Source organism: Etheostoma spectabile, unplaced genomic scaffold, assembly GCF_008692095.1.
Source record: "Etheostoma spectabile isolate EspeVRDwgs_2016 unplaced genomic scaffold, UIUC_Espe_1.0 scaffold00008917, whole genome shotgun sequence".
NCBI lineage: Eukaryota > Metazoa > Chordata > Actinopteri > Perciformes > Percidae > Etheostoma > Etheostoma spectabile.
Window position 1 is genome coordinate 14076 of NW_022603640.1, and position 24512 is coordinate 38587.

At 38.9% G+C, this 24512-nt stretch overlaps 1 protein-coding gene, 1 long non-coding RNA gene and 1 pseudogene across 2 annotated transcripts; 1 reads left to right on the forward strand and 2 right to left on the reverse strand.

Annotated features, from left to right (window-relative positions):
- Nucleotides 1-787: 787 nt before the first annotated feature.
- LOC116678968 (major histocompatibility complex class I-related gene protein) lies at nt 788-12864 on the reverse strand. Its single transcript, XM_032508707.1, has 8 exons — nt 12819-12864; nt 12276-12545; nt 11894-12172; nt 10462-10764; nt 9806-9907; nt 9464-9481; nt 8663-8755; nt 788-910 (listed from the first exon to the last, which is right to left on the reverse strand). The coding sequence occupies exons 1-7, from the start codon at nt 12862-12864 to the stop codon at nt 8706-8708; spliced, it is 1068 nt and encodes a 355-aa protein (XP_032364598.1). The 3' UTR covers nt 788-910; nt 8663-8705.
- Nucleotides 790-4816, reverse strand: LOC116678967 (major histocompatibility complex class I-related gene protein-like; annotated as a pseudogene).
- LOC116678970 (uncharacterized) lies at nt 4753-22773 on the forward strand. Its single transcript, XR_004329419.1, has 5 exons — nt 4753-4820; nt 9332-9341; nt 13805-13807; nt 18285-18290; nt 22762-22773. It is a non-coding gene; the product is annotated as an uncharacterized LOC116678970 (long non-coding RNA).
- Nucleotides 22774-24512: the final 1739 nt, after the last annotated feature.

Here is a 24512-nt window from a genome sequence, read left to right on the forward strand (position 1 = left end):
TAGTTCTGAGTTCCCTTTCATTTAGTTCTTGCTCCTGTAATAAATAAGTGTCCTGTCAGACTCTAACGGCCTCTGTGCTGCTTCCTTTCCCCTACAGAGACCTGGGTTGGAACAAAGGTTTAGTGAACTGAAAGATCAGACGCTGAGTCCAGAAAACATCTTCGGACTTCTACGTTTGACTAATAAAGTTTAAAATCTTATAAATCTGAGTCAGACGTTTTCACACTTTCTTACTCTGACTCTTACCCTAACAGAAAAAATCTGAAAATGATGCATTTTAAATGTAAGAGTCATTTTATTTCACATCAATGATACTAAAATAAAATACAAAATATGAGAATATCAAACATATCTGACGTGCTGAATGTTGGCTGAGATTGTTAAAGACCAAAAGCACACTTTAAAATAAATACATAATCAGAATATTTACACATTTTTCTTGTAATTAAGCTAAATAATCAGGATGTTGATGTCAAGTTGTCAAACACCAGAGAGGACATTGTATTTACCCCTTCTACATTGGGATGGTTCAATAAATGTTACAGTAGTTTATCTATAAGACCCAAACCATACGCATATCTAGATAGAGTACAAATAGAGTTATATAGTTATATAGTGAGTATATGAACTGAATATTTGAGTATACAAACCTATAATACAGAAAGGATATTAATCACACACAAACATATCTTTCACCATTAAGATGTTCAATTCCACATAGCAACAAAATCAACATTTTGTCAACTGCTAATACATTTTTCTTTTGACTTTTCTTTTATCATGTTGCTTTTGCTTCATGACTCTTTCATGTTAGAGTTACATTCAAGATTTGAAAGCAAGTTCTTTAGGGGCTTTAATAGAAAGGTTTGTTGTAGAAGATTATTTTTTCAGGTATTGTCTAACTGGAGATGTTAATATTTGACTGCTTTCCCAGTGCAGGATGTGTGTGTTAATCAGGTCTCTGGATTGAGTCTCTCAGAGAGCTCAGAGCTGTTGTCAGGAGCTGTAAGGAAGAACACACCGTTACTGAGCTGCCTTTCAGAAACAGAGGAGGATGCAGCCTGTCCAGAGGCTGGTCGTTCACATTAACTCTGCACATCCACCAAAAGGTGTTCAGTACTTCCAGCCTCTGAAACAGGTTTAGCATCTGATGTTTGATCCAGAACCAAGACACATGCTCCATCTGTCAGGATCAATGAGCTGACTCCACAACCTGAATGGGACATGAGCAACCAGCAGCCTCCAACCCAGAGAGCTTTTTATATATGCTTCTATACATCTGTTTGTCTTTATGAAGCACTTTGGTGTAAACTTGTTTGCTTTTAAAGTGCTATATAAAAACAGAAACTTAACATTTCCTTTGTTTTCATTTTATTGGTCATTAAACTATATATATTCTACACACACACCTCCCTACCACTGAAGTCACAGTCCATGCATGCAACACACACACTGTATCTAATTATTTCTTAAATCTTTTCTTGTAGAATAAAGAAATAATGTTTCATGTTATTTATTACTCCCATCTACAGTATGTCCAGGTCATGTCAAACATGTTTTTGGTCTCTCTGTTAGTGGAGAAATCCCTGAGTGAGAAAATAGTTTACTAATTTATAATCTCCATGTCTTTAATCAAGTCAGTTTTGCAGTAACACATCCTGGTAACAGCACATCAGACCAGAGACAATAGAATAAAAACAAGTTCTACTCACATGGTGGAGGGAGTTGGGCTGAAACAAGAAGAGACGACAAATCATTTCAGCTGTCACAGTTGGAAATGCAAGAACATCATTTGTCACCTTTTCCCATCAAATCTGATCCTCTCCTACTCATGCTCCTACTTATGTTAAATAAATCTTATCCCTCTTCACCTTTTATATTTATCATCATCAGCATCATCATCAACATCATCATCCTGCTACAGTCTCTGTTAGTTGCTGGTTTAAAATAAATGAGCAAATTATTTACTCCTTTGGTCTCTCACTTTTCTTCTTTTTGTAAACTACAAATCCAAAAGTAGGTCTGATAACTTTCCCATTCTCCTCTCTCACCTTTCTTTCTTTTGTAAAAAATGAATCCAGTGGCAGCGGCGAGGACGACAGCAAGAACAGCCACTGCAGCAGTGATGGGAATGGTCCTGTCTGAAGGATTCTCTGTTGAACAAATAACAACAACATGTCTACAACCAGGTCTACAACCAGGTTAGAACAGAAGTACGATCCTCTGTTTATCATTCCTACTGTACACACATGACTCATGAAATATTTGCATGTTGGTCTGTCCTGCAACGGATTGTGTGCATTGGTTTAGAATAAAAAACTGAAAGATTACTGCCTTATTCCATTATAAACCAAGAGCTAATGCAACAAAAACACACCCGTGTTAGAGCCTCACTTTGGTGAGCGACATATATTTGTGCAGAACCATCATGATAGTGCTGACAGAGTAAAAAATGAAGAAGCTGTTGGTTAGCTGTTAACTGCTCTGGGAAATGATTTAGTTGGCATCAGTCTTAAGACGGCAGTCAACTGTACAGATGTGTTTCCGAAATAAAGACTGAAGGAGCTAGACCGCTAACTGGGAGTTCAGGCGTTTGGCCACAGATATCAAACAGAAGGCTTACACAGAGCATCAGAAAGGTGAAAAATCATAAATCATGAAGTAAACTAAACACATCTTTCAGTCACTTCCTATTCCAGTCTCACCTCTGTTGGTCCTGATCTCTGCTTTGTCCAGTTTGGTGACGATGTCGTCCTCCACACCAGAGAGCTGAAACACACAGTCGTACCCCTCCAGTCTTCATCTGGGACTGATGAAAGGTCCAGGTCTACACTCATCTGGAAGGATCCATCGTGGTTGGGGAGGATCTCTCCGAGGTCCACGTCCTCATGAAGCTCCTCCCATCTTTCCTCCAGAACATCATGGCTCTGTCAGGTAGAAACCTGTAGCGTGGCAGCTGACTGGAGAGGACGGAGACTTCTGGAGGAGAGACACTGAGGGAACCTCTGCAGAGAGAGAGAGAGAGAGAGAGAGAGAGAGAGAGAGAGAGAGAGAGAGAGAGAGAGAGAGAATACAATCTATTTATAAAAAGATTATATAGGAGTAGCAGGGGTCAAAACCTATGTAGTGTACATTTAAGTGAAATCCAGACTCAACAGATGTAAGTTAGGCTTAAACCATGTGAACAACTTTTCTTTTAGGTAAATGCACATGTACAGGCCCATACAATCTTATGAGCTATAGACACATCTGATAGGGTTACATAACAACTCTTCATCTCCACATCATAGACAGAGAAGGAAACTATAGTCAGAGAAGAAGAATCTGACATTTTTTACAGTTTATAGCCACAACTATGTTCATTTTTTGTAATTCAACAAACAAAATGTCAACATAAACATTTCTATTTTAAAACACTGACACTCACTGACTGCACAGTGCACAATGGCAGTTCAGTCTGAGCAGATGTCCCAAAGTGTAGCCTGGCACCTATGGGGTTCAGGATGAAGCACAGTGAGATGTGCGATAGACACCAGCATTGAACAGGTCCCCCGAAGAGCGACTAGACAACACAGGTGCCGCTAGCCCCTTCCCCGCCCCCCTCAGGGTAAAGACTATGGTCCATTTCTACAGACTGCTTTGAATCGGGCCTCTTTATTTTTTTTGTCCACCATAAGAATGTACAATTGCTGCTAGTAAAATCATGTAGACCATTTTAAAACTAGGGTGTCTGTTAAAGCTTGGGAATTTTAAGATCTGAACATGTCTACTTTGTGACACAGACTGTATGGACATTGTTTGGTTCATCAAACTACATCAGGAAATGTGATTCTACCTTTTCTCAGCAGAGAGCTCTTCCCATAGTCCACATACATATTCAGCCTTTCAGCATAGATCTCAGTAAAGAGAATCTTATTGTATTTTATTCTAGATTTGTCAGCATCCCAACTCAGTTTGGTGATGACAGCCTGTGGTTTTGCAGCGATCCATGTCAACGTCTTCAGGTCGAATGCTAGGAAGTCTTCTCCATCATAACCAAACTGCATAAAACCATTGACCTCTCCAGTCTCATCATCCCACTCACAGCCATTCATAAACTGGAGAATGTGGACACCTGAGAGAAAGAGAGAGAGAGAGAGAGACTGTACCTTTTAACAATGCAGTATGTAATTACAAAATATCATGTAACACTCATAAATACTGTACCTCCAGTTTGGTTGAAGCGTTGCTTAAAATTCTCCAGCCAGATATTGAAGCTGTTAGGAACAAAATCAAAACAATTTCTAGTATGAATCTCCAACTGCTGAGGATTGTCTTCAAATACTTTTTTCACCCAGTCCTGTTTTGGTTCTATTATCTTTTTGTTGCTGTCGCAGTAAATCCACGGAAGATCATTCACCATTCCAGTAGCTACAAACTCTGGGAAGTTTGGGAGTCCAGAAGATGCCGTTATGAAATACTTGAGTGAGTATTTCACTGCAGGACAAACAAGTTTTATATATTCAGTATAAATATAAAAACATCAGACTCATCGTGAATATGAGGAATCCAGTATGATTCAGTTAAAACAAATAGTCTCATCATGTTGAAGTTAAAGTGAAACTAAAACAAATTGTAGAGCTGAGTGGAAAGTGAAGATTTGTATGCAGTATAACATTTATTATAAAAACTCAGATGTCATTGAGGTCTTCCTCATCTTTAATTTTGTCTAAATACAAGAAACAAAAGAAAATAATTAAAATGTGATCTTACCTGGAGATGAGACGTGACAGAAGAGAAACAACAACAGTAACTGTTTCATCTTGTTCTGATAAAGACGGGTCCGAGGACTGAGCTTCTGTCTTAGTTTTGTCTTTTCTGCTTTTTGGAGGAAGAGGGGAGTGTCTCTGTTCTGATGAAAGTTGATACAGAAGTTGAAAAACTTGTTTTGCTACTGTGAGTTTATGTACACTGTGCTATATTCTGCTTCATAATTCTAATATATCATCCTAATTATTTTCTCCCTTTCCCTTCCCCATCTGCATACAATGTTATTTTATTGATGTATTTGTATCTGGTTTGTTTCTTGTGCTGCTGTAACATCTTATTTCCAGTTATTTCTTCTTCTCTTACATTCAGAGTGATTAGTAGATCTGTAACCTGTGCTGACCTCTACTGGTGACCAGCAGGAATTACAACATCATCAGCACAACATTTTCTATCTGTGGCCTGTATCAGAAAGATTAGAGCAGATATTATATCCCTAATGTCAGAGGGAAAGGGAATACATCATCTTGTAAATATGATGCTTAAAGAATGGGTTTATTTTCAATCTGAAAGTGAAAATCTTCTCTACTGCCCCTTCAGAATGGTTTAGAAAAAAACTTTTTTGAGCACAAGCTGATAAATTAACTTCCGTGTATCAATTTATCAAATGAAAAAACATGACAAATCCCAATATTTCCAATGTGATATTAAAAAGCCGACGTGACAGATCTTTAGTGAAATACTCATCCTACCATTTTATCTTCATGACAACCACATCTGTTTGAGCTCTGTTATGTTCCAATGTCTACGGGTAACCGAGACGCTACATAATGTGTGCCCCCCCCCACACTCTTCCCACTCCCAAACAAGGCCAGAACAAGAATTGCAAAGTAATAGTTTCTATTTAATACAGAGTTGAGGTCCCAACATAACAAACTAAATTACTCTAGAGGCAACCTAAACTTTGTTAAACCAAAACAACATACAAAGAAAAGACAAAGCTCTAACCTAAACTCCTACAAGAAAAACAGGAGGAAAAGGTAAAAAACAAAAGAAAGGACTTCTCACTCCTACCACACTGCTACGAGCAGCACAAAACCAGTCTGAACCATTACTTACATGGTTTTAAATCATATCACACAGAAATACAGAGGAACATGTTTGGAAATGGCAGAGAGAAGAGAGAGGGGCTGACTTCTTGTCTGATGGGGCTTTGAAATGGCTCCCGTCTTCCTGGCGACCAATCAGGAGAGAGCAATCAACTCTGCTGGACCAATCCGGTGTGCACACTTGTTCTCATTGTCTGTGGTTTGGAGATCAACTACTGTAGCAGGGTGAGAGGCATAACACAAAATGACCCAAGGGTCATAACAGCACTGACATCTGTATTTCTTAAATGACAATGATCCATATATGTCTTATAGACACATATGAATGATGGAAATGATGAACTGAGGTGAACGGGGAGGAGACGATTCACAGCGAAAGCAACTAAGAGGAAAACATTTAAATATTAACAGCAAGAACGTGATAGGCTGAAAGAGATTGTAGCTAAATCTGGTTGGTTTGACTAAAAGACTACACGCTCCCAATCAGCTGATAAGGGGAAGCAGGAGGAGAGGGAGGTGAATGAGAAGGAGGAAGAAGCATTAGATAGTCTTCCTGACTCAACTCATGCTAATCTTCATGTGGCTACATCCCAAAAACTTGTCCTTTTTTGTTTGATTAGTAAATAGTTTATCAAATCCCTGTTCCTATTTGAAGGATCATTTATGAAAATGTGTCTTAAACAATGAACATGATGCAGCCAGTTTACAATTAGGCTACTGTATGAAAAAATAACAATCACAGGACACACCTCATGAAGGTATTCCTGAAAAAATAATCACAGCACTTTACTTCCTCATTTCACACCTCACCTCACACAGCAAGATGTATTTACTAAGTTTCATATAATGAATGGAATACCTATCTGATATCACTTATGCATTTTTGAATTTGAAGGCTGTTAATAAACACATAACCATCCAACACATGTAACCTTAATGAATGAGTCCCTCAGAGTAACAGAGCAAGGCGGTGTTATGATGTTATCCAGCTCTACAGGAACTACCAAAGGGTTTAATGTAATCTTGGAGATAAAACATAACACTAGAGAGGCAAGAGATATAAATACATCTAAAAAAAAAAAAAGCTTGAAAGCTCAGTTCATCTTCATTCCAAAAGTTGTTTCCTGCTTTAACTAGACTTTAATCTTTCACCTGCAGTATGAGATGAGTTCACCTGTGAATTACTCCGTTCAAGTTTTTCAGTTCCTATAGAGCTGGATAATTTCATAACACAGCCTTGTTCTATTACTCTGTTTTTCTGATTAAATGGTCAGGTATAAATTCATAAATCACATTATATTCTGGATGCAGTGATGATCTGATAGATGTTCCTGAGGTAACAACATCTAGAGAGGACTTCACTCTGACCTAAAGGGATTTTAGACATGTTCTGGTTTCATCTGAGTCTCTGTTACCTGTTCCTGCCTGCTTCCACTAAAGCTCTCTGCTTGTGCTTGTCTGCTGCTAAAGTCCAAAACACATTGTATCATGTAACACAACATGAAGCTAGTTATGAGTTCCCTTTCATTTAGTTCTTGCTCCTGTAATAAATAAGTGTCCTGTCAGACTCTAACGGCCTCTGTGCTGCTTCCTTTCCCCTACAGAGACCTGGGTTGGAACAAAGGTTTAGTGAACTGAAAGATCAGACGCTGAGTCCAGAAAACATCTTCTGACTTCTACGTTTGACTAATAAAGTTTAAAATCTTATAAATCTGAGTCAGAAGTTTTCACACTTTCTTACTCTGACTCTTACCCTAACAGAAACAAATCTGAAAATGATGCATTTTAAATGTAAGAGTCATTTTATTTCACATCAATGATACTAAAATAAAATACAAAATATGAGAATATCAAACATCTCTGACATGCTGATTGTTGGCTGAGATTGTTAAAGACCAAAACCACACTTTAAAATAAATATATAATCAGAATATTTACACAACGTTTTTCTTGTAATTAAGCTAAATAATCAGGATGTTGCTGTCAAGTTGTCAAACACCAGAGAGGACATTTTATTTACCCCTACTACATTGGGATGGTTCCATACATGTTACAGTAGTTTATCTTTAACCCTCATGTTGTCCTCGGGTCAAATTGAACCATTTTCCTATATCAATGTTCTTTTTAATTACCCAAAATAATATGATTGATTCCACATGCACAACGCTCTTTGGCAAGTACAAATGTCTACTTTCATTAATTTTGTTAAGTTTTTTAAATAGTATTGAGTAAAAGTTGACATATTCCAGTCTGTGACAATCTATCAACACTCCTTTAATTTTAGTCTAAATAATTCCTAATTTCTGCTTTTCTAACTCAAACATTAGGTATAATTTCCTAAAAATTAGGTTTATTGACCATAAATTCCAAAAATAATTGTAAAACTAAAGTTACTAAGTTAGTGTTACGTAGTGTTAAGTGTCAAAAAAGTGACAAACACTGAAAAAAATGTTGAAAAAAAGATACAAAAACTTAAAAAAAAGTTGAAAACATTGATTAAAAAGCAAAAATATAAGTGTTGACTTTCAATTTTGACGGGAAGACAACGCAAGGGTTGAACAATACCTGAAAATATAAGCTTCTACAACAAACCTCTCTATTAGGGCCCCTAAAGAACGTGACAGTCAGCAAAAAGCAACATGAAAAAAGAAAAGTACAAACAAATGTATTAGGAGTTGACAAAATGTTGAGTTTGTTGCTATGTGGAATTGAACATCTTAATCTTGTATTAAAACAAACATACTCACTATATAACTATATGTATTTATTTGTACTCTAGATATGCATATGGTTTGGGTCTTGGAGATGTGAACATTTGACTGCTTTCCCAGTGCAGGATGTGTGTGTTAATCAGGTCTCTGGATTGAGTCTCTCAGAGAGCTCAGAGCTGTTGTCAGGAGCTGTAAGGAAGAACACACCGTTACTGAGCTGCCTTTCAGAAACAGAGGATGATGCAGCCTGTCCAGAGGCTGGTCGTTCACATTAACTCTGCACATCCACCAAAAGGTGTTCAGTACTTCCAGCCTCTCAAACAGGTTTAGCATCTGATGTTTTATCCAGAACCAAGACACATGCTCCATCTGTCAGGATCAATGAGCTGACTCCACAACCTGAATGGGACATGAGCAACCAGCAGCCTCCAACCCAGAGAGCTTTTTATATATGCTTCTATGCATATGTTTGTCTTTATGAAGCACTTTGGTGTAAACTTGTTTGCTTTTAAAGTGCTGTATAAAACAGAAACTTAACATTTCCTTTGTTTTCATTTTATTGGTCATTAAACTATATATATTCTACACACACACCTCCCTACCACTGAAGTCACAGTCCATGCATGCAACACACACACTGTATCTAATTATTTCTTAAATCTTTTCTTGTAGAATAAAGAAATAATGTTTCATGTTATTTATTACTCCCATCTACAGTAATTCCAGGTCATGTCAAACATGTTTTTGGTCTCTCTGTAAGGGGAGAAACCCCTGAGTGAGAAAGTAGTTTACTAATGTATAATCTCCATGTCTTTACTCAAGTCAGTTTAGTAGTAACACATCCTGGTAACAGCACATCAGACCAGAGACAATAGAATAAAAACAAGTTCTACTCACATGGTGGAGGGAGTTGGGCTGAAACAAGAAGAGACGACAAATCATTTCAGCTGCCACAGTTGGAAATGCCAGAACATCATTTGTCACCTTTTCCCCATCAAATCTGATCCTCTCCTACTCATGCTCCTACTTATGTTAAATAAATCTTATCCCCTTCACCTTTTATATTTATCATCATCAGCATCATCATCATCATCATCATCATCCTGCTACAGTCTCTGTTAGTTGCTGGTTTAAAATAAATGAGCAAATTATTTACTCCTTTGGTCTCTCACTTTTCTTCTTTTTGTAAACTACAAATCCAAAAGTAGGTCTGATAACTTTCCCATTCTCCTCTCTCACCTTTCTTTCTTTTGTAAAAAATGAATCCAGTGGCAGCGGTGAGGACGACAGCAAGAACAGCCACTGCAGCAGTGATGGGAATGGTCCTGTCTGAAGGATTCTCTGTTCAACAAATAACAACAACATGTCTACAACCAGGTCTACAACCAGGTTAGAACAGAAGTACATTCCTCTGTTTATCATTCCTACTGTACACACAGGACTTATGAAATATTTGCATGTTGGTATGTCCTGCAACGGATTGTGTGCATTGGTTTAGAATAAAAAACTGAAAGATTACTGCCTTATTCCATTATAAACCAAGAGCTAATGCAACAAAAACACACCCGTGTTAGAGCCTCACTTTGGTGAGCGACATATATTTGTGCAGAACCATCATGATAGTGCTGACAGAGTAAAAAATGGAGGAAGCTGTTGGTTAGCTGTTAACTGCTCTGGGAAATGATTTAGTTGGCATCAGTCTTAAGACAGCAGTCAACTGTACAGATGTGTTTCTGAAATAAAGACTGAAGGAGCTAGCCCGCTAACTGGGAGTTCAGGCGTTTGGCCACAGATATCAAACAGAAGGCTTACACAGAGCATCAGAAAGGTGAAAAATCAATAAATCATGAAGTAAACTAAACACATCTTTCAGTCACTTCCTATTCCAGTCTCACCTCTGTTGGTCCTGATCTCTGCTTTGTCCAGTTTGGTGACGATGTCGTCCTCCACACCAGAGAGCTGAAACACACAGTCGTACCTCCTCCAGTCTTCATCTGGGACTGATGAAAGGTCCAGGTCTACACTCATCTGGAAGGATCCATCGTGGTTGGGGAGGATCTCTCCGAGGTCCACGTCCTCATGAAGCTCCTCTCCATCTTTCCTCCAGAACATCATGGCTCTGTCAGGGTAGAAACCTGTAGCGTGGCAGCTGACTGGAGAGGACGGAGACTTCTGGAGGAGAGACACTGAGGGACGCTCTGCAGAGAGAGAGAGAGAGAGAGAGAGAGAGAGAGAGAGAGAGGGAGGCAATACACAGAAATCAACTTATAAAAAAAGATTATATAGGACAAGCAGTGGTCAAAACCTATATAGTTTACATTTAAGTGAAATCCAGACTCAACAGATGTAAATTAGTTTTACACCATGTAAACAACTTTTCTTTTAGGTAAATGCACTACAGGCCCATACAATCTTGTATCATCTTGTACAGAGAAGGAAACTATAGTCAGAGAAGAAGACTTTGACATTTTTTTCAGTTTAAAGCCACAACTATGTTCATTTTCCGTAATTCAACAAACAAAAAATCAACATCAACATTTCTATTTTAAAACATTGACACTCAGTGACTGCACAATGGCAGTTCAGTCTGAGCAGATGTCCCAAAGTGTAGCCTGGCACCTATGGGGTTCAGGATGACGCACAGTGAGATGTGTGATAGACAGAGGAGCTGGATACGGGGAAAAAGGGTAGCAAAGGACGCCTGGCAGATCAGCGCACCGGCATTGAACAGGTGCCCCGAAGAGCAGACTAGACAACACAGGTGCCGCTAGCCCCTTCCCCGCCCCCCTCAGGGTAAAGACTATGGTCCATTTCTACAGAGTGCTTTGAATCAGGCCTTCTATTGGGGGGTGGAAGTAGCTCAGTCCGTAGGGAGTTGGGTTGGGAACCGCAGGGTCACCCATGTGGACAAAAGTACGGAGTGTGGATTGGTGGATGGAGAGGTGCCACTTCACCTCCTCTTGAGCAAGGCACCGTACCCCCCAACCGCTCAGGCAGCTGGCAGCCCACACTCTGACATCTCTCCATTTGTGCATGAATAGGTCCTGAGCATGTGTGTGTATTTCAGGCCTGTGTGTGATTACTGACAAAGTGTACACAGAGTGTTAAATTGTAATTTCCCCACTGGGGATAAAGAAACAGTATTTATACATTTTTTTTGTCCACCTTAAGAATGCTCAAATGCTGCTGGTAAAATCATATAGACCATTTTAAAACTAGGGTGTTTGTTTAAGCCTGGGAGTTTTAAGATCTGAACATGTCTACTTGGTGACAGACTGTATGGACATTGTTGGGTTCATCAAACTACATCAGGAAATGTGATTCTACCTTTTCTCAGCAGAGAGCTCTTCCCATAGTCCAAATACATCTTCAGCCATTCAAGATACATCTCAGTAAGGAGAATCTCAATGTATTTTATTCTAGATTTGTCAGCATCCCAACTCAGTTTGGTGATGACAGCCTGTGGTTTTGCAGCGATCCATGTTGATGTCTTCAGGTCGAATGATATGACGTCTTCTCCATCATAACCAAACTGATTAAAACCATTGACCTCTCCAGTCTCATCATCCCACTCACAGCTAGTCATCTGCTGGAGAATGTGGACACCTGAGAGAGAGAGAGAGAGAGAGACTGTACCTTTTAACAATGCAGTATACACAGTATATATACAGTATTACAATATTACATGTAACACTCATAAATACTGTACCTCCAGTTTGGTTGAAGCGTTGCTTAAAGTTATTTAACCAGATAATGAAGTTGTTAGGTATAAAATCAAAACATTGTCTAGTATGAAACTCCAAGTGCTGAGGATTGTCTTTAAATAACTTTTTCACCCAGTCCTGTTTTGGTTCTATTATCTTTTTGTTGCTGTCGCAGTAAATATACTGAAGATCATTCACCAGTCCAGTACCCACAAACTCTGGGAAGTTTGGGAGTCCAGAAGATGCCGTTATGAAAACCTTGCGTGAGTATTTCACTGTAGGACAAACAAGTTTTATACATTCAGTATAAATATAAAAACATCAGACTCATCGTGAATATGAGGAATCCAGTATGATTCAGTTAAAACAAATAGTCTCATCATCTTGAAGCTAAAGTGAAACTAAAACAAAGTGCAGAGCTGAGTGGAAAGTGATTTATATACAGTATAACCTTTATTATAAAATCTCAGATATCATTGAGGTCTCCCTCATCTTTAATTATGTCTAAATACAAGAAACAAAAGAAAATAATTAAAATGTGATCTTACCTGGAGATGAGACGTGACAGAAGAGAAACAACAGAAACTTCTTCATCTTGTTCTGACGTGCCCAAGGACCGAGCTTCTGTCTTTGTTTTGTCTTTTCTTCTTTTTGGAGGAAGAGGGGAATGTCTCTGTTCTGATGAAAGTTGATACAGAAGTTGAAAAACTTGTTTTACTCATGTGACTTTATGTACACTGTGCTATATTGTGCTTCATAATTCTAATTTATCATCCTAATTATTTTCTCCCTTTCCATTCCCCATCTTCATACAATGTTATTGTATTGATGTATTTTTTTGGTTTGTTTCTTGTGCTGCTGTAACATCTTATTTCCAGTTATTTCTTCTTCTCTTACATTCAGAGTAATTAGTAGATCTGTAACCTGTGCTGACCTCTACTGGTGACCAGCAGGAATTACAACAACATCAGCACAACATTTTCTATCTGTGGCCTGTATCAGAAAGATTAGAGCAGATATTATATCACTAATGTCAGGGGGAAAGGGAATATATCATCTTGTAAATATGATGCTTAAAGAATGTGTTTATATTCTATCTGAAGGTGAAAATGACTCTGTGTTGGCCTCTGCCATCCTCTACGCTGTGGTCTGCTGGAGGGGGGGCGCTGCTCGGACCGGGACAGGAGCAGAATAGACTGATCAGGAGAGCGAGCTCTGTCCTGGACTGTCCTCTGGACCCCATAGAGAAAGTAGGGGAGAGGAGGATGTTAGCTAAGCTGATATCCATCATGGAGAACACCTCTCACCCCTACATGACACTGTGGGGTCCCTGAGCAGCTCCTTCAGCAGCAGACTGATACACCCACGGTGTAAGAAGGAGAGGTACCGCAGGTCCTTCGTCCCGGTGTAACACCAAATTCTGTGACCACCGTATCTTGTGACTGTAGGGGGCGCTGTTGCCACTGTGCAGGTTGATCTCACTCAAACAGACGACTTCGTCACGGCTCTGTTACGCTATCAGCGTAAACTGCAGGCTGTTTATAATGAAGGTTCAGCGCCGAGAGTTTAGAAATGTTGTTGTATATACATACTTGAGATATAGGCTGTATTTGAGTGACTAGTGTCTAATTGTAAATCTAAATAAAGAAACTAAGATATATGTTTCTGTGTGTGTGCGTGTTTATTCTGTTGGCCCCAAATAAACACCACAGAGCAGACTTAATCATGAGGATGCGGGTGGTATAAATAATAATAAAACTACGTCGGCAGCATGAGGCTGTTAACTAATCTACAAGAGCTGTGGGAGAAAATTATCAATAACCAAGTAATAATTTGATTGTGAACTCATTGTGAATTTTCCCCATACATAAACTCATATATATTTGAACATTTCAAAATTAACCTGTCACAACAACCAAACCATTTCAGGTGGCTTGTCTTATCTTTATATGCATAGACAAGAAACAATAATCACTCTGGTCAGCATCTGGTTTTGGGCCCAAGGGGTCACATATTTTGACAGCTGTTATCAGAATATGTGACCCTACTGTAACCTGTCAGAAATCACCTGTAACTACAGCCAAACCATTCTAGGTGACTTGTCTTATCTTTATATGTATAGACAAGAAACAATAATCACTCTGGTCAGCATCTGGTTTTGGGCCCAAGAGGTCACATATTTTGACAGCTGTTATCAGAATATGTGACCCTACTGTAACCTGGCAGAAATCACCTGTAACTACAGCCAAACCATTTCAGGTGACTTGTCTTATCTTCATATGTATAGACAAGAAACAATAATCACTCTGGTCAGCATCTGGTTTTGGGCCCAAGAGGTCACATATTCTGATAACAGCTGTCAAAATATGTGACCCCTTGGGCCTAAGACAGGATAGATGTCGTGTGTAGGGCCGTATTGTAATGTATTTCAAAGTTATTTCGAAAGTTTGTATCGCACTGTGTGCCTGTGAAGTGCCGCTGCATGCTCAGAGTCGCCCCTCACGACCCGCGGCAATATGGGAAATGTGTGAGATTTGTGTAAAACGAATGTGATGTGTTTTTGTACTGTTGTAATGTGTGCGCACACACATGAGTTTTCTGTGTTTACCTGTGAACTATTACACATGAGACAGGGCATGTGTGCTCTATTTTGCATTTGTTTTACTTTCATATTTTATTATCCCTCCCAGTAGTCTGAGAAGAGTGTGTGTGGAACATAGACCGTTAATATACGGTCTATGGCAGACCTGGGCATCTTACGGCCCGCGGGCCACATCCGGCCCTTTGTGCGTCCCTGTCCGGCCCGCGTGAGGCCAATCATAAACTACAAAATAAATTTAAAAAATATCTATGTCGAGTGTGCAATACAACGGTGCTGCTTTTGTTTTGAAAAGTGTTATTTGTATTACATCCGTGTGGACGTATGCGCGTGCGTGATTGTGAGTGAAGGGGAACAGCGGCAATCACAAATTACAAAATACATTTTAAAAAACATCTATGTCGTGCGTGCAATACAACTGTGCTGCTTTTATTTTGAAAAGTGTTATTTATGGACGTATGTCCGTGCGTAACCTGTGAGTGAAGGTGCACAGCGGCAAGTGATGCCTGGGTTAGGGAGATGTCCGCTTACGCTAAAAAAAGAAAATTTGATGACGAATGCCGTGTTTTCAACAAGACATGGACTGCCAAGTATTTCTTTACAGAAATTTAAGGTAAAGCCGTGAGATTAATCTGTGGTTCACAGGTTGCTGTGTTTAAAGATTATAATTTGAATCGCCACTACACGACGAAGCACGAGGAGAAATAACGGAATCTGTCTGATGACGCTCAAGGGAGGCTGATGGTTGATGGTAAAACTGCAAACCCAACTAGGACTTTTTACCAAACTTCACACCCCCAGAGATGCAGTTTCAATCAGCAATTCAATGATTGTTTTTGTTTTCTTATTTCAATTTAATTTTAATTTCACATACCCTAATATAAATATTTAAGGATTAACAACAAAACAAAACCATCAAAAGCAATCTGCTTTTGTAAAAAGTTGGTATATCAAAAATAATATTGAGCAAAATTTAATTGAAATATTGTCGATGTGGCCCTCCAGCAGTGAGCTGTGTTCTGAGTCCCTTACATGGTTTAATGTACCTAAACAAGGACGAGTCATCACCAAATTTCTCTCTCATATTGTTCCCTACAACCACTGAAAACTGTCAAAAAATGTAATCCAAGCCTCTGTATACAAGTCAATGACATATAAGGATTTTCAACAGGCCAATTTGAAAATCCATTATAGATTATATTTTTATTGCATTTGTTCAGAATTAACCAATGTTTTTTATGTATGAATTCAATTTTTGTAGGGTTTTAATGTAAAAAAACAAACCAACAAACTATATACAGAACAAGTTTTGCAACAATGAATACAACACAGGCGGTTGCAATTATGAAGTAAAATGTAATGTAACAAGAGATTTCATACTCAGTATAACTTTGTTTTTTTAACTTTTAATTTTTTGTATGATCAGTGCGATTTTTTTGTTTTGTTTTTGGTTCTTTTTATTATTTTTTTATTTCACACCAGGTGTGTGTGTGTGTGTGTGTGGTGTGTGTGTGTGTGTGTGTGTGTGTGTGTGTGTGTGTGTCAGTGAGTGAGTAAGAGAGAGACACAGAGAGAGAGTGAAAGAGAGAGGGGGGACTGTGTTATTCCCTTCAAAATGTTGACTCGTTCCAATATTCTCTCTAAAGGAAAGAATGAGGGCATCTCAACATCCCTCAGAGCAACAGGGACCCCCCGCTTCTGAGTGTAGTTCCCCAACCCACATCTGGCTCTTTGAAATTCATAGAGGAAGTAGGACTGCATGTAGTACAAAGACAAAACCATTGCATCAACAGGAAGTTCCTTCCACTCATTTTGAGATTTGATCATTTTGTTTATGCTCTCACTTATGTTGTTGGTTGGGATTTTGGATTTGAATGCTTCAAATTGTTTCGTATAGAAGGAAGCCATGTTGACTAATAGATCTTCCTTCAAATGCTGGTTGAAGTATTTGACAAATTCCTCAGACCACCCCTTCGCCAATCTGCAACATTGTGCCTCAAATTCGTCTTTGTCAGCCGAATCAATTATTTGCTCAATTTGGTCTTTGAGTACTTTTACATCATCTCTTCCTCCCCCGTGCTTTTTTACCCAGTACTCAATGTCATGCAACACATGATTCCTGCAAAAGACAAGGTTAATATTAGGAAACGTCCTCTTCAAGGCCCCAAATATTCCCTCTTGGTCAACAGTGATGGGCACTCTTTTGAATTTTTTCATTCCCATCCAAAGTTTTCCCAGAATGTCCTGTAAGAACAGTTCATGATGTTGCATGCATTTGCGTTCATGCAGCATGAACCCAACAGGGAACACAGGGTCATTAACAAGCAATGTGTTCCTCATCGCAAGCACAGAAACATAGAAGTCACCCATCTGAAATGTGGTGTCATAACTCAGCATTTGAGGGTAGCTGAATTTGGTTGCTTCGTCCAAATTGGTGCGTGCTAAATCAATCATTTCTGGCATCCCTGCAAAAACCACAAGGTCAGGAAAGCTGGAAATGTGCCAGACAAAACCTGGAAGCTGGTACGCAAGCTCATGGAGACTAAACATTTCATCATGTGAGATTCTGTCTTTACTTCTGCTAGCATACACAGTGTTTTGGACCTGTTTGAGGTTACGTGGGCTATTCACAGGCATGTGTTCCACATTACCACTGGAGGCTCCAGACAAGGCGGATCGGTAGATGTTTGTAGGCGCTTGCCCATGGTCATTTCGAAGGATTTCTGAAAATACCTCTTTTTTAGACGGAATGAACACCCGATGTGACTTTGCATTACCATGCTTCTTTGGCACATAGATGGACACATCTCCCAAATAATGGATCAGATACAAATTTGCCAAATGAGTATCTTCACCTTGCTGCAGCAGACAGTACACATTTTTTCTGAATTCAGACGAACCCTTGTCAAACTGCGCTGTCCTAATGTGAAAGGACCGCTTCAGCACTCTACCGCCATATTTTTTTATGTTATGGTAGTTTGACCCTTTTTGCTTCCATGACATTTGGTCAAAACGAAAGTCCATGTCTGATCTACCTCCCTTCAATCCCCCCCTTGGGATCCAGGGGAGGTTCGTGCAAAATACGTTTTTCAGCTTTGTGCTTCTCAGCATTACACAGAATGGCCTCTATTTCTCCCAACGTAAATTCTGACTCTTCTGCATGAAAGCCATGACCCTTCTAAAGATTTTTCTGAAACGGTGTACTGAATTGTAATATGATAAAAAACAAATGTAAATGTGCTGTATTTATATAGCGCTTTTCCAGTCTTAACAACTGCTCAAAGCACTTTTACATCTACAGGAAACATTCACCATTCACACACATTCATACACTGTGGCCGGGGCTGCTGTACAAGGTGCCACCATACAGTCACACACATTCACACTCCGATGCGCAGCACCGGGGGCAACTCAGGGTTCAGTGTCTTGCCCAAGGACACTTCGACAATGACTGCCGGGGCGGCGATCGAACCACCAACCTTCCGATTGGCAGGCAACCGCTCTACCACTGAGCCACAGCCGCTCCGACAAGAATTTGTTTGCAAATTTGACTATGACTTTCTATTAATTAAACCCCCGTACAACACGTACAGTACGGGGGTTCAATTATTTTAGGAGTACAAAGGTTTTGTTTTTTTCTCTACATCTATATATATATAAAGTAGGCTTTAACTGAATAAAATAAACTGCTATAAAAGACGGATTAAATAGCCTTTAAAAAGGCTGTTGAATGTGAAGTAAAATGCAATAGGAAGACTACTGAATAAACTGAAGCTTCACGGTACTGTTACCAAGTGTACAAGTGAAGGTCTGTGTAGCTGACCTTAGTAGCATCTTAGTGTGTTAAGATGTTCCTAGAGTCCGTTATTCGAGTTTCAAATAACAATACACATTTTCATTGGCCCATTAGGAGTGACTATTCACCAACGGCATTATAGATAGGCGGAGCCATCACTTTCTACGACTCTGGGCGTATTCGAAGATACATTCAGTTAAGCTTTTTCCTTACAATATCCCTTATTGAAGCAGACACGCTTAATGTCAGCTACCGTCCATAATATTAGGACTTTGGGTCAGATTTTTTGACAGTTTGTACTGGTTATGAGGAGTAATATGTAAGAAAAATATGGTGATAATTGATCGATGTTTATGTACATTAAGCCACGTTAAGCTTTTTCACGTTAAGCTTTTTCCTTAAAATATCCCTTAATGAAGCAGACACGCTTAATGTCAGCTACCGTCCATAATAATAGGACTTTGGGTCCGATTTTTTGACAGTTTTTACTGGTTATGAGGAGCAATATGTAAGAGAAATATGGTGATAATTGATCGTTGTTTAGGTACATTATGCCACGTTAAGCCTTTTCCTCGCCATAGACACCAATGAAGAAGAAAACGTTACCGTCATATAACTTCTATAATCGTTGGATTTCAGTTTAGTTTTTTTGACAGGTTTGTGTTTATGACAAGATATGGCCATGGTAAATATGGTGATGATTGATCGTTGTTTAGGTACATTAAACCACGTTAAGCTTTTTCACGTTAAGCGTTGTAGAACGTCCCTTGTAGTTTCTGTTCCTGTTTTTCTCCCATCTACATCACACACTTTCTGTTCATCTTTAATATTGGTATTTATATTATTTTATTACAAGTACTTACTTTTCAATATTTATGGTCTCAGGTTAATATAATTTAAATTATGCTACCGACTCTTGCTTCTTTGCTCTAATTACACATTCAACTTAATTTTTAACGTCACTTACACTGCAATATTGTTTCTCTTATCATGGCAACCGCACTTTAAAATTCCTTTTGTTTGACGCCATTTTACTTACTCAGTCAACCATATTTTCATTGTCTATTTCTTGCCTGTATTCTTGCCTTGTATTTCTTTCGTGCTTACTTGTTTGTGTGTTGTTGTTTTTTTGCTGTTGCTGCTATGCTGCTACTGTAACAACAAAATTTCCCCGTCGTGGGATGAATAAAGTATAATCTAATCTAATCTAAATCTTCTCTACTGACCCTTCAGAATGGTTTAGAAAAAAACTCTTTTAAGCACAGGCTGATAAATGAACTTCCGCGTATCAATTTATCAAATGAAAAAACATGACAAATCCCAATATTTCCAATGTGATATTAAAAAGCCGACATGACAGATCTTTAGTGAAATACTCACCCTACCATTTTATCTTCATGACAACCACATCTGTTTGAGCACTGACATCTGTATTTTTTAAATGACAATGATCCATACTGACATGTCTTATAGACACATATGAATGATGGAAATGATGAACTGAGGTGAACGGGGAGGAGACGATTCACGGCGAAAGCAACTAAGAGGAGAACATTTAAATATTAACAGCACGAATGTGATAGGCTGATAGAGATTGTAGCTAAATCTGGTTGGTTTGACTAAAAGACTACACACTCCCAATCAGCTGATAAGGGGAAGCAGGAGGAGAGGGAGGTGAATGAGAAGGAGGAAGAAGCATTAGATAGTCTTCCTGACTCAACTCATGCTAATCTTCATGTGGCTACATTCCAAAAACTTGTCCTTGTTTTGGATTAGTAATTAGTTTATCAAATCCCTGTTCCTATTTGAAGGATCATTTATGAAAATGTGTCTTAAACAATGAACATGATGTGGCCAGTTTACAATTAGGCTATTGTATGAAAAAGATAACAATCACAGGACACACCTCATGAAGGTACTCCTTAAAAAAAAACCACAGCACTTTACTTCCTCATTTCACACCTCACCTCACACAGCAAGATATCTGTACTAAGTCTCATATAATGAAGGGAATACCTATCTGATATCACTTATGCATTTTTGAATTTGAAGGCTGTTAATAAACACATAACCATCCAACACATGTAACCTTAATGAATGAGTCCCTCAGAGTAAATCATATTGTATTCTGGATACAGTGATGATCTGATAGGCGTTGCTGAGGTAACAACATCTAGAGAGGACTTCACTCTGACCAAAAGGGATTTTAGACATGTTCTGGTTTATCTGAGTCTCTGTTACCTGTTCCTGCCTGCTTCCACTAAAGCTCTCTGCTTGTGCTTGTCTGCTGCTAAAGTCCAAAACACATTGTATCATGTAACACAACATGAAGCTAGTTATGAGTTCCCTTTCATTTAGTTCTTGCTCCTGTAATAAATAAGTGTCCTGTCAGACTCTAACGGCCTCTGTGCTGCTTCCTTTCCCCTACAGAGACCTGGGTTGGAACAAAGGTTTAGTGAACTGAAAGATCAGACGCTGAGTCCAGAAAACATCTTCTGACTTCTACGTTTCACTAATAAAGTTTAAAATCTTTTAAATCTGAGTCAGAAGTTTTCACACTTTCTTACTCTGACAACAGAAAAAAATCAGAAAATGATGTATGTTTAATGTAAGAGTCATTAATTTCACATCAATGATACTAAAATAAAATACAAAATATGAGAATATCAAACATATCTGACGTGCTGAGTGTTGGCTGAGATTCTTAAAGACCAAAACCACACTTTAAAATATATAATCAGAATATTTGCAAATTTTTCTCGTAATTAAGCTAAATAATCAGGATATTGATGTCAAGTTGTCAAACACCAGAGAGGACATTTTATTTACCCCTACTACATTGGGATAGTTGCCTACATGTTACAGTAGTTTATCTATAATCATATATCTAGCATATCTAGATAGAGTACAAATAGAGGTATATAGTTAGATAGTGAGTATATGAACTGAATGTTTGAGTATACAAACCTATAATACAGAAAGGATATTAATCACACACAAACATATCTTTCACCATTAAGATGTTCAATTCCACATAGCAACAAACTCAACATTTTGTCAACTCCTGATAAAAACAAGTTCTTTAGGGGCTTTAATAGAAAGGTTTGTTGTAGAAGATTATTTTTCCAGGTATTGTTTAACTGGAGATGTTAATATTTGACTGCTGTACCAGTGCAGGATGTGTGTGTTAATCAGGTCTCTGGATTGAGTCTCTCAGAGAGCTCAGAGCTGTTGTCAGGAGCTGTAAGGAAGAACACACCGTTACTGAGCTGCCTTTCAGAAACAGAGGATGATGCAGCCTGTCCAGAGGCTGGTCGTTCACATTAACTCTGCACATCCACCAAACGGTGTTCAGTACTTCCAGCCTCTGAAACAGGTTTAGCATCTGATGTTTTATCCAGAACCAAGACACATGCTCCATCTGTCAGGATCAATGAGCTGACTCCACAACCTGAATGGGACATGTGCAACCAGCAGCCTCCAACCCCGAGAGCTTTTTATATATGCTTCTATACATATGTTTGTCTTTATGAAGCACTTTGGTGCAACCTTGTTTGCTTTTAAAGTGCTATATGAAAACAGAAACAGGCCACCCCAAGTAACACATCCTGGTAACAGCACATCAGACCAGAGACAATAGAATAAAAACAAGTTCTACTCACATGGTGGAGGGAGTTGGGCTGAAACAAGAAGAGACGACAAATCATCTCAGCTGTCACAGTTGGAAATGCCAGAACATCATTTGTCACCTAAAAAAACAGAAACTTAACATTTCCTTTTCAGTTTTCATTTCATTGGTCATTATATATCTATGTGTATGTATAAACACACAAACACCTACCACTGAATCCTTAACCCATACATGCAACACACATACTGTATCTAATTATTTTTTAAATCTTTTCATTCTATTTTTCTGGTTTTGTATTCCTTTCAATTTATTTCCATTTCATTTATTAAATAAGATTATGTTATTTAGTACTCCTATCTACAGTAATTATAGGTCATGTCAAACATGTTTTTGGTCTCTCTGATAACGGAGAAATCCTTGAGTGAGAAAATAATTTACTTTATAATCTCCATGTCTTTACTCAAGTCTGTTTTGCAGTAACACATCCTGGTACCAGCACATCAGACCAGACACAATAGAATAAAAACAAGTTCTACTCACATGGTGGAGGGAGTTGGGCTGAAACAAGAAGAGACGACAAATCATTTCAGCTGTCACAGTTGGAAATGCCAGAACATCATTTGTCACCTTTTCCCCATCGAATCTGATCCTCTCCTACTCATGCTCCTACTTATGTTAAATAAATCTTATCCCCTTCACCTTTTATATTTATCATCATCATCATCATCATCATCATCATCATCATCATCATCATCTTGCTACAGTCTCTCTGTTATTTGCTTGTGGAAAGTAAATACGAAAAGAATTTACTGCTTTGGTCTCTCACTTTTCTTCTTTTTGTAAACTACAAATCCAAAAGTAGGTCTGATAACTTTCCCCTTCTCCTCTCTCACCTTTCTTTCTTTTGTAAAAAATGAATCCAGTGGCAGCGGCGAGGATGACAGCAAGAACAGCCACTGCAGCAGTGATGGGAATGGTCCTGTCTGAAGGACTCTCTGTTCAACAAATAACAACATGTCTACAACCAGGTCTACAAACAGGTTAGAACAGAAGTACATTCCTCTGTTTATCATTCCTACTGTACACACAGGACTTATGAAATATTTGCATGTTGGTTTGTCCTGCAACGGATTGTGTGCATTGGTTTAGATTCAAAAACTAAAAAAATGACCGACTTATTCCATAATAAACCAAAAGCTAATTCAACAAAAACACACCGCTGTTAGAGCCTCACGTTGGTGAGCAACATATATTTGTACCGAACCATCATGATAGAGCTGACTCGCAGGAACAGAGTAAAAAATGAAGGAAGTTGTTGGTTTGATGTTAACTGCTCTGGGAAATGGTTTAGTTAGACTTAGACTTAGAAAGACAGTCAGTTTAAATCCAATTTAGGTCGATTCGGTGGTGTTTGTCCGAATCTGTGTCCATCAAATTTCCTCATCCTCAGCGTCATCCGTACATCCAATTCATGTATTGATTTCAACAGTTCCCTTATCTTCATTGTCAGTCCGGTGGTTGCACCGACTGAACCCAGATGGCATCCATCCATCTCGGCGCTTCCACAGCCCGGTCTGAGATGTTACGAGACAGTTCACCGGTCTGATCAGTCCTCTGATGTAAAACCTTCAGCTCCTCGTCCAATACATTCACCCTTTTTTAATTCCCCAGACAGCATTGAGGCAAATTTAGTGGCTGCTGCCCTACCAATTTCACGATGATTTAGGGAGATTCCAAGTCCCATGGCTAAAAAAAACCTGCCCAGCATAATTCCAATTATCCACAAATCTTCTACAGCTCCCACGTTCAGAACATCCAAGCAGGCCGCTCGCCAATTCTCCCAAGAATCGCGAGTGTAGCCCGCAGCGTATGTTCCACCCGGTGAAGCGCACTTGGGTGATAAAAAACTTCCAATAGCGCTGAGTGACCAATTCCATTCGAAGTTCCCAGGAAAACAGCAGGCAGTGGGAGAGAGAAAGAAGTCTCCACACAACAAAGTAGACCAAAATAGGCGATAGTAGGGGAGAGTAGGAGAGAGACTGCACCGAGTAAGTAAAAGAGAGCAGAAAACGGAGAGCTACTAGAGGCAGCCGTCTTCCACAGCGCTACATGATGACTTATTTGGCATCAGTCTTAAGACGCAGTCAACTGTACAGAGGTGTTTCTGAAATAAAGACTGAAGGAGCTAGACCGCTAACTGGGAGTTCAGTTTTTTT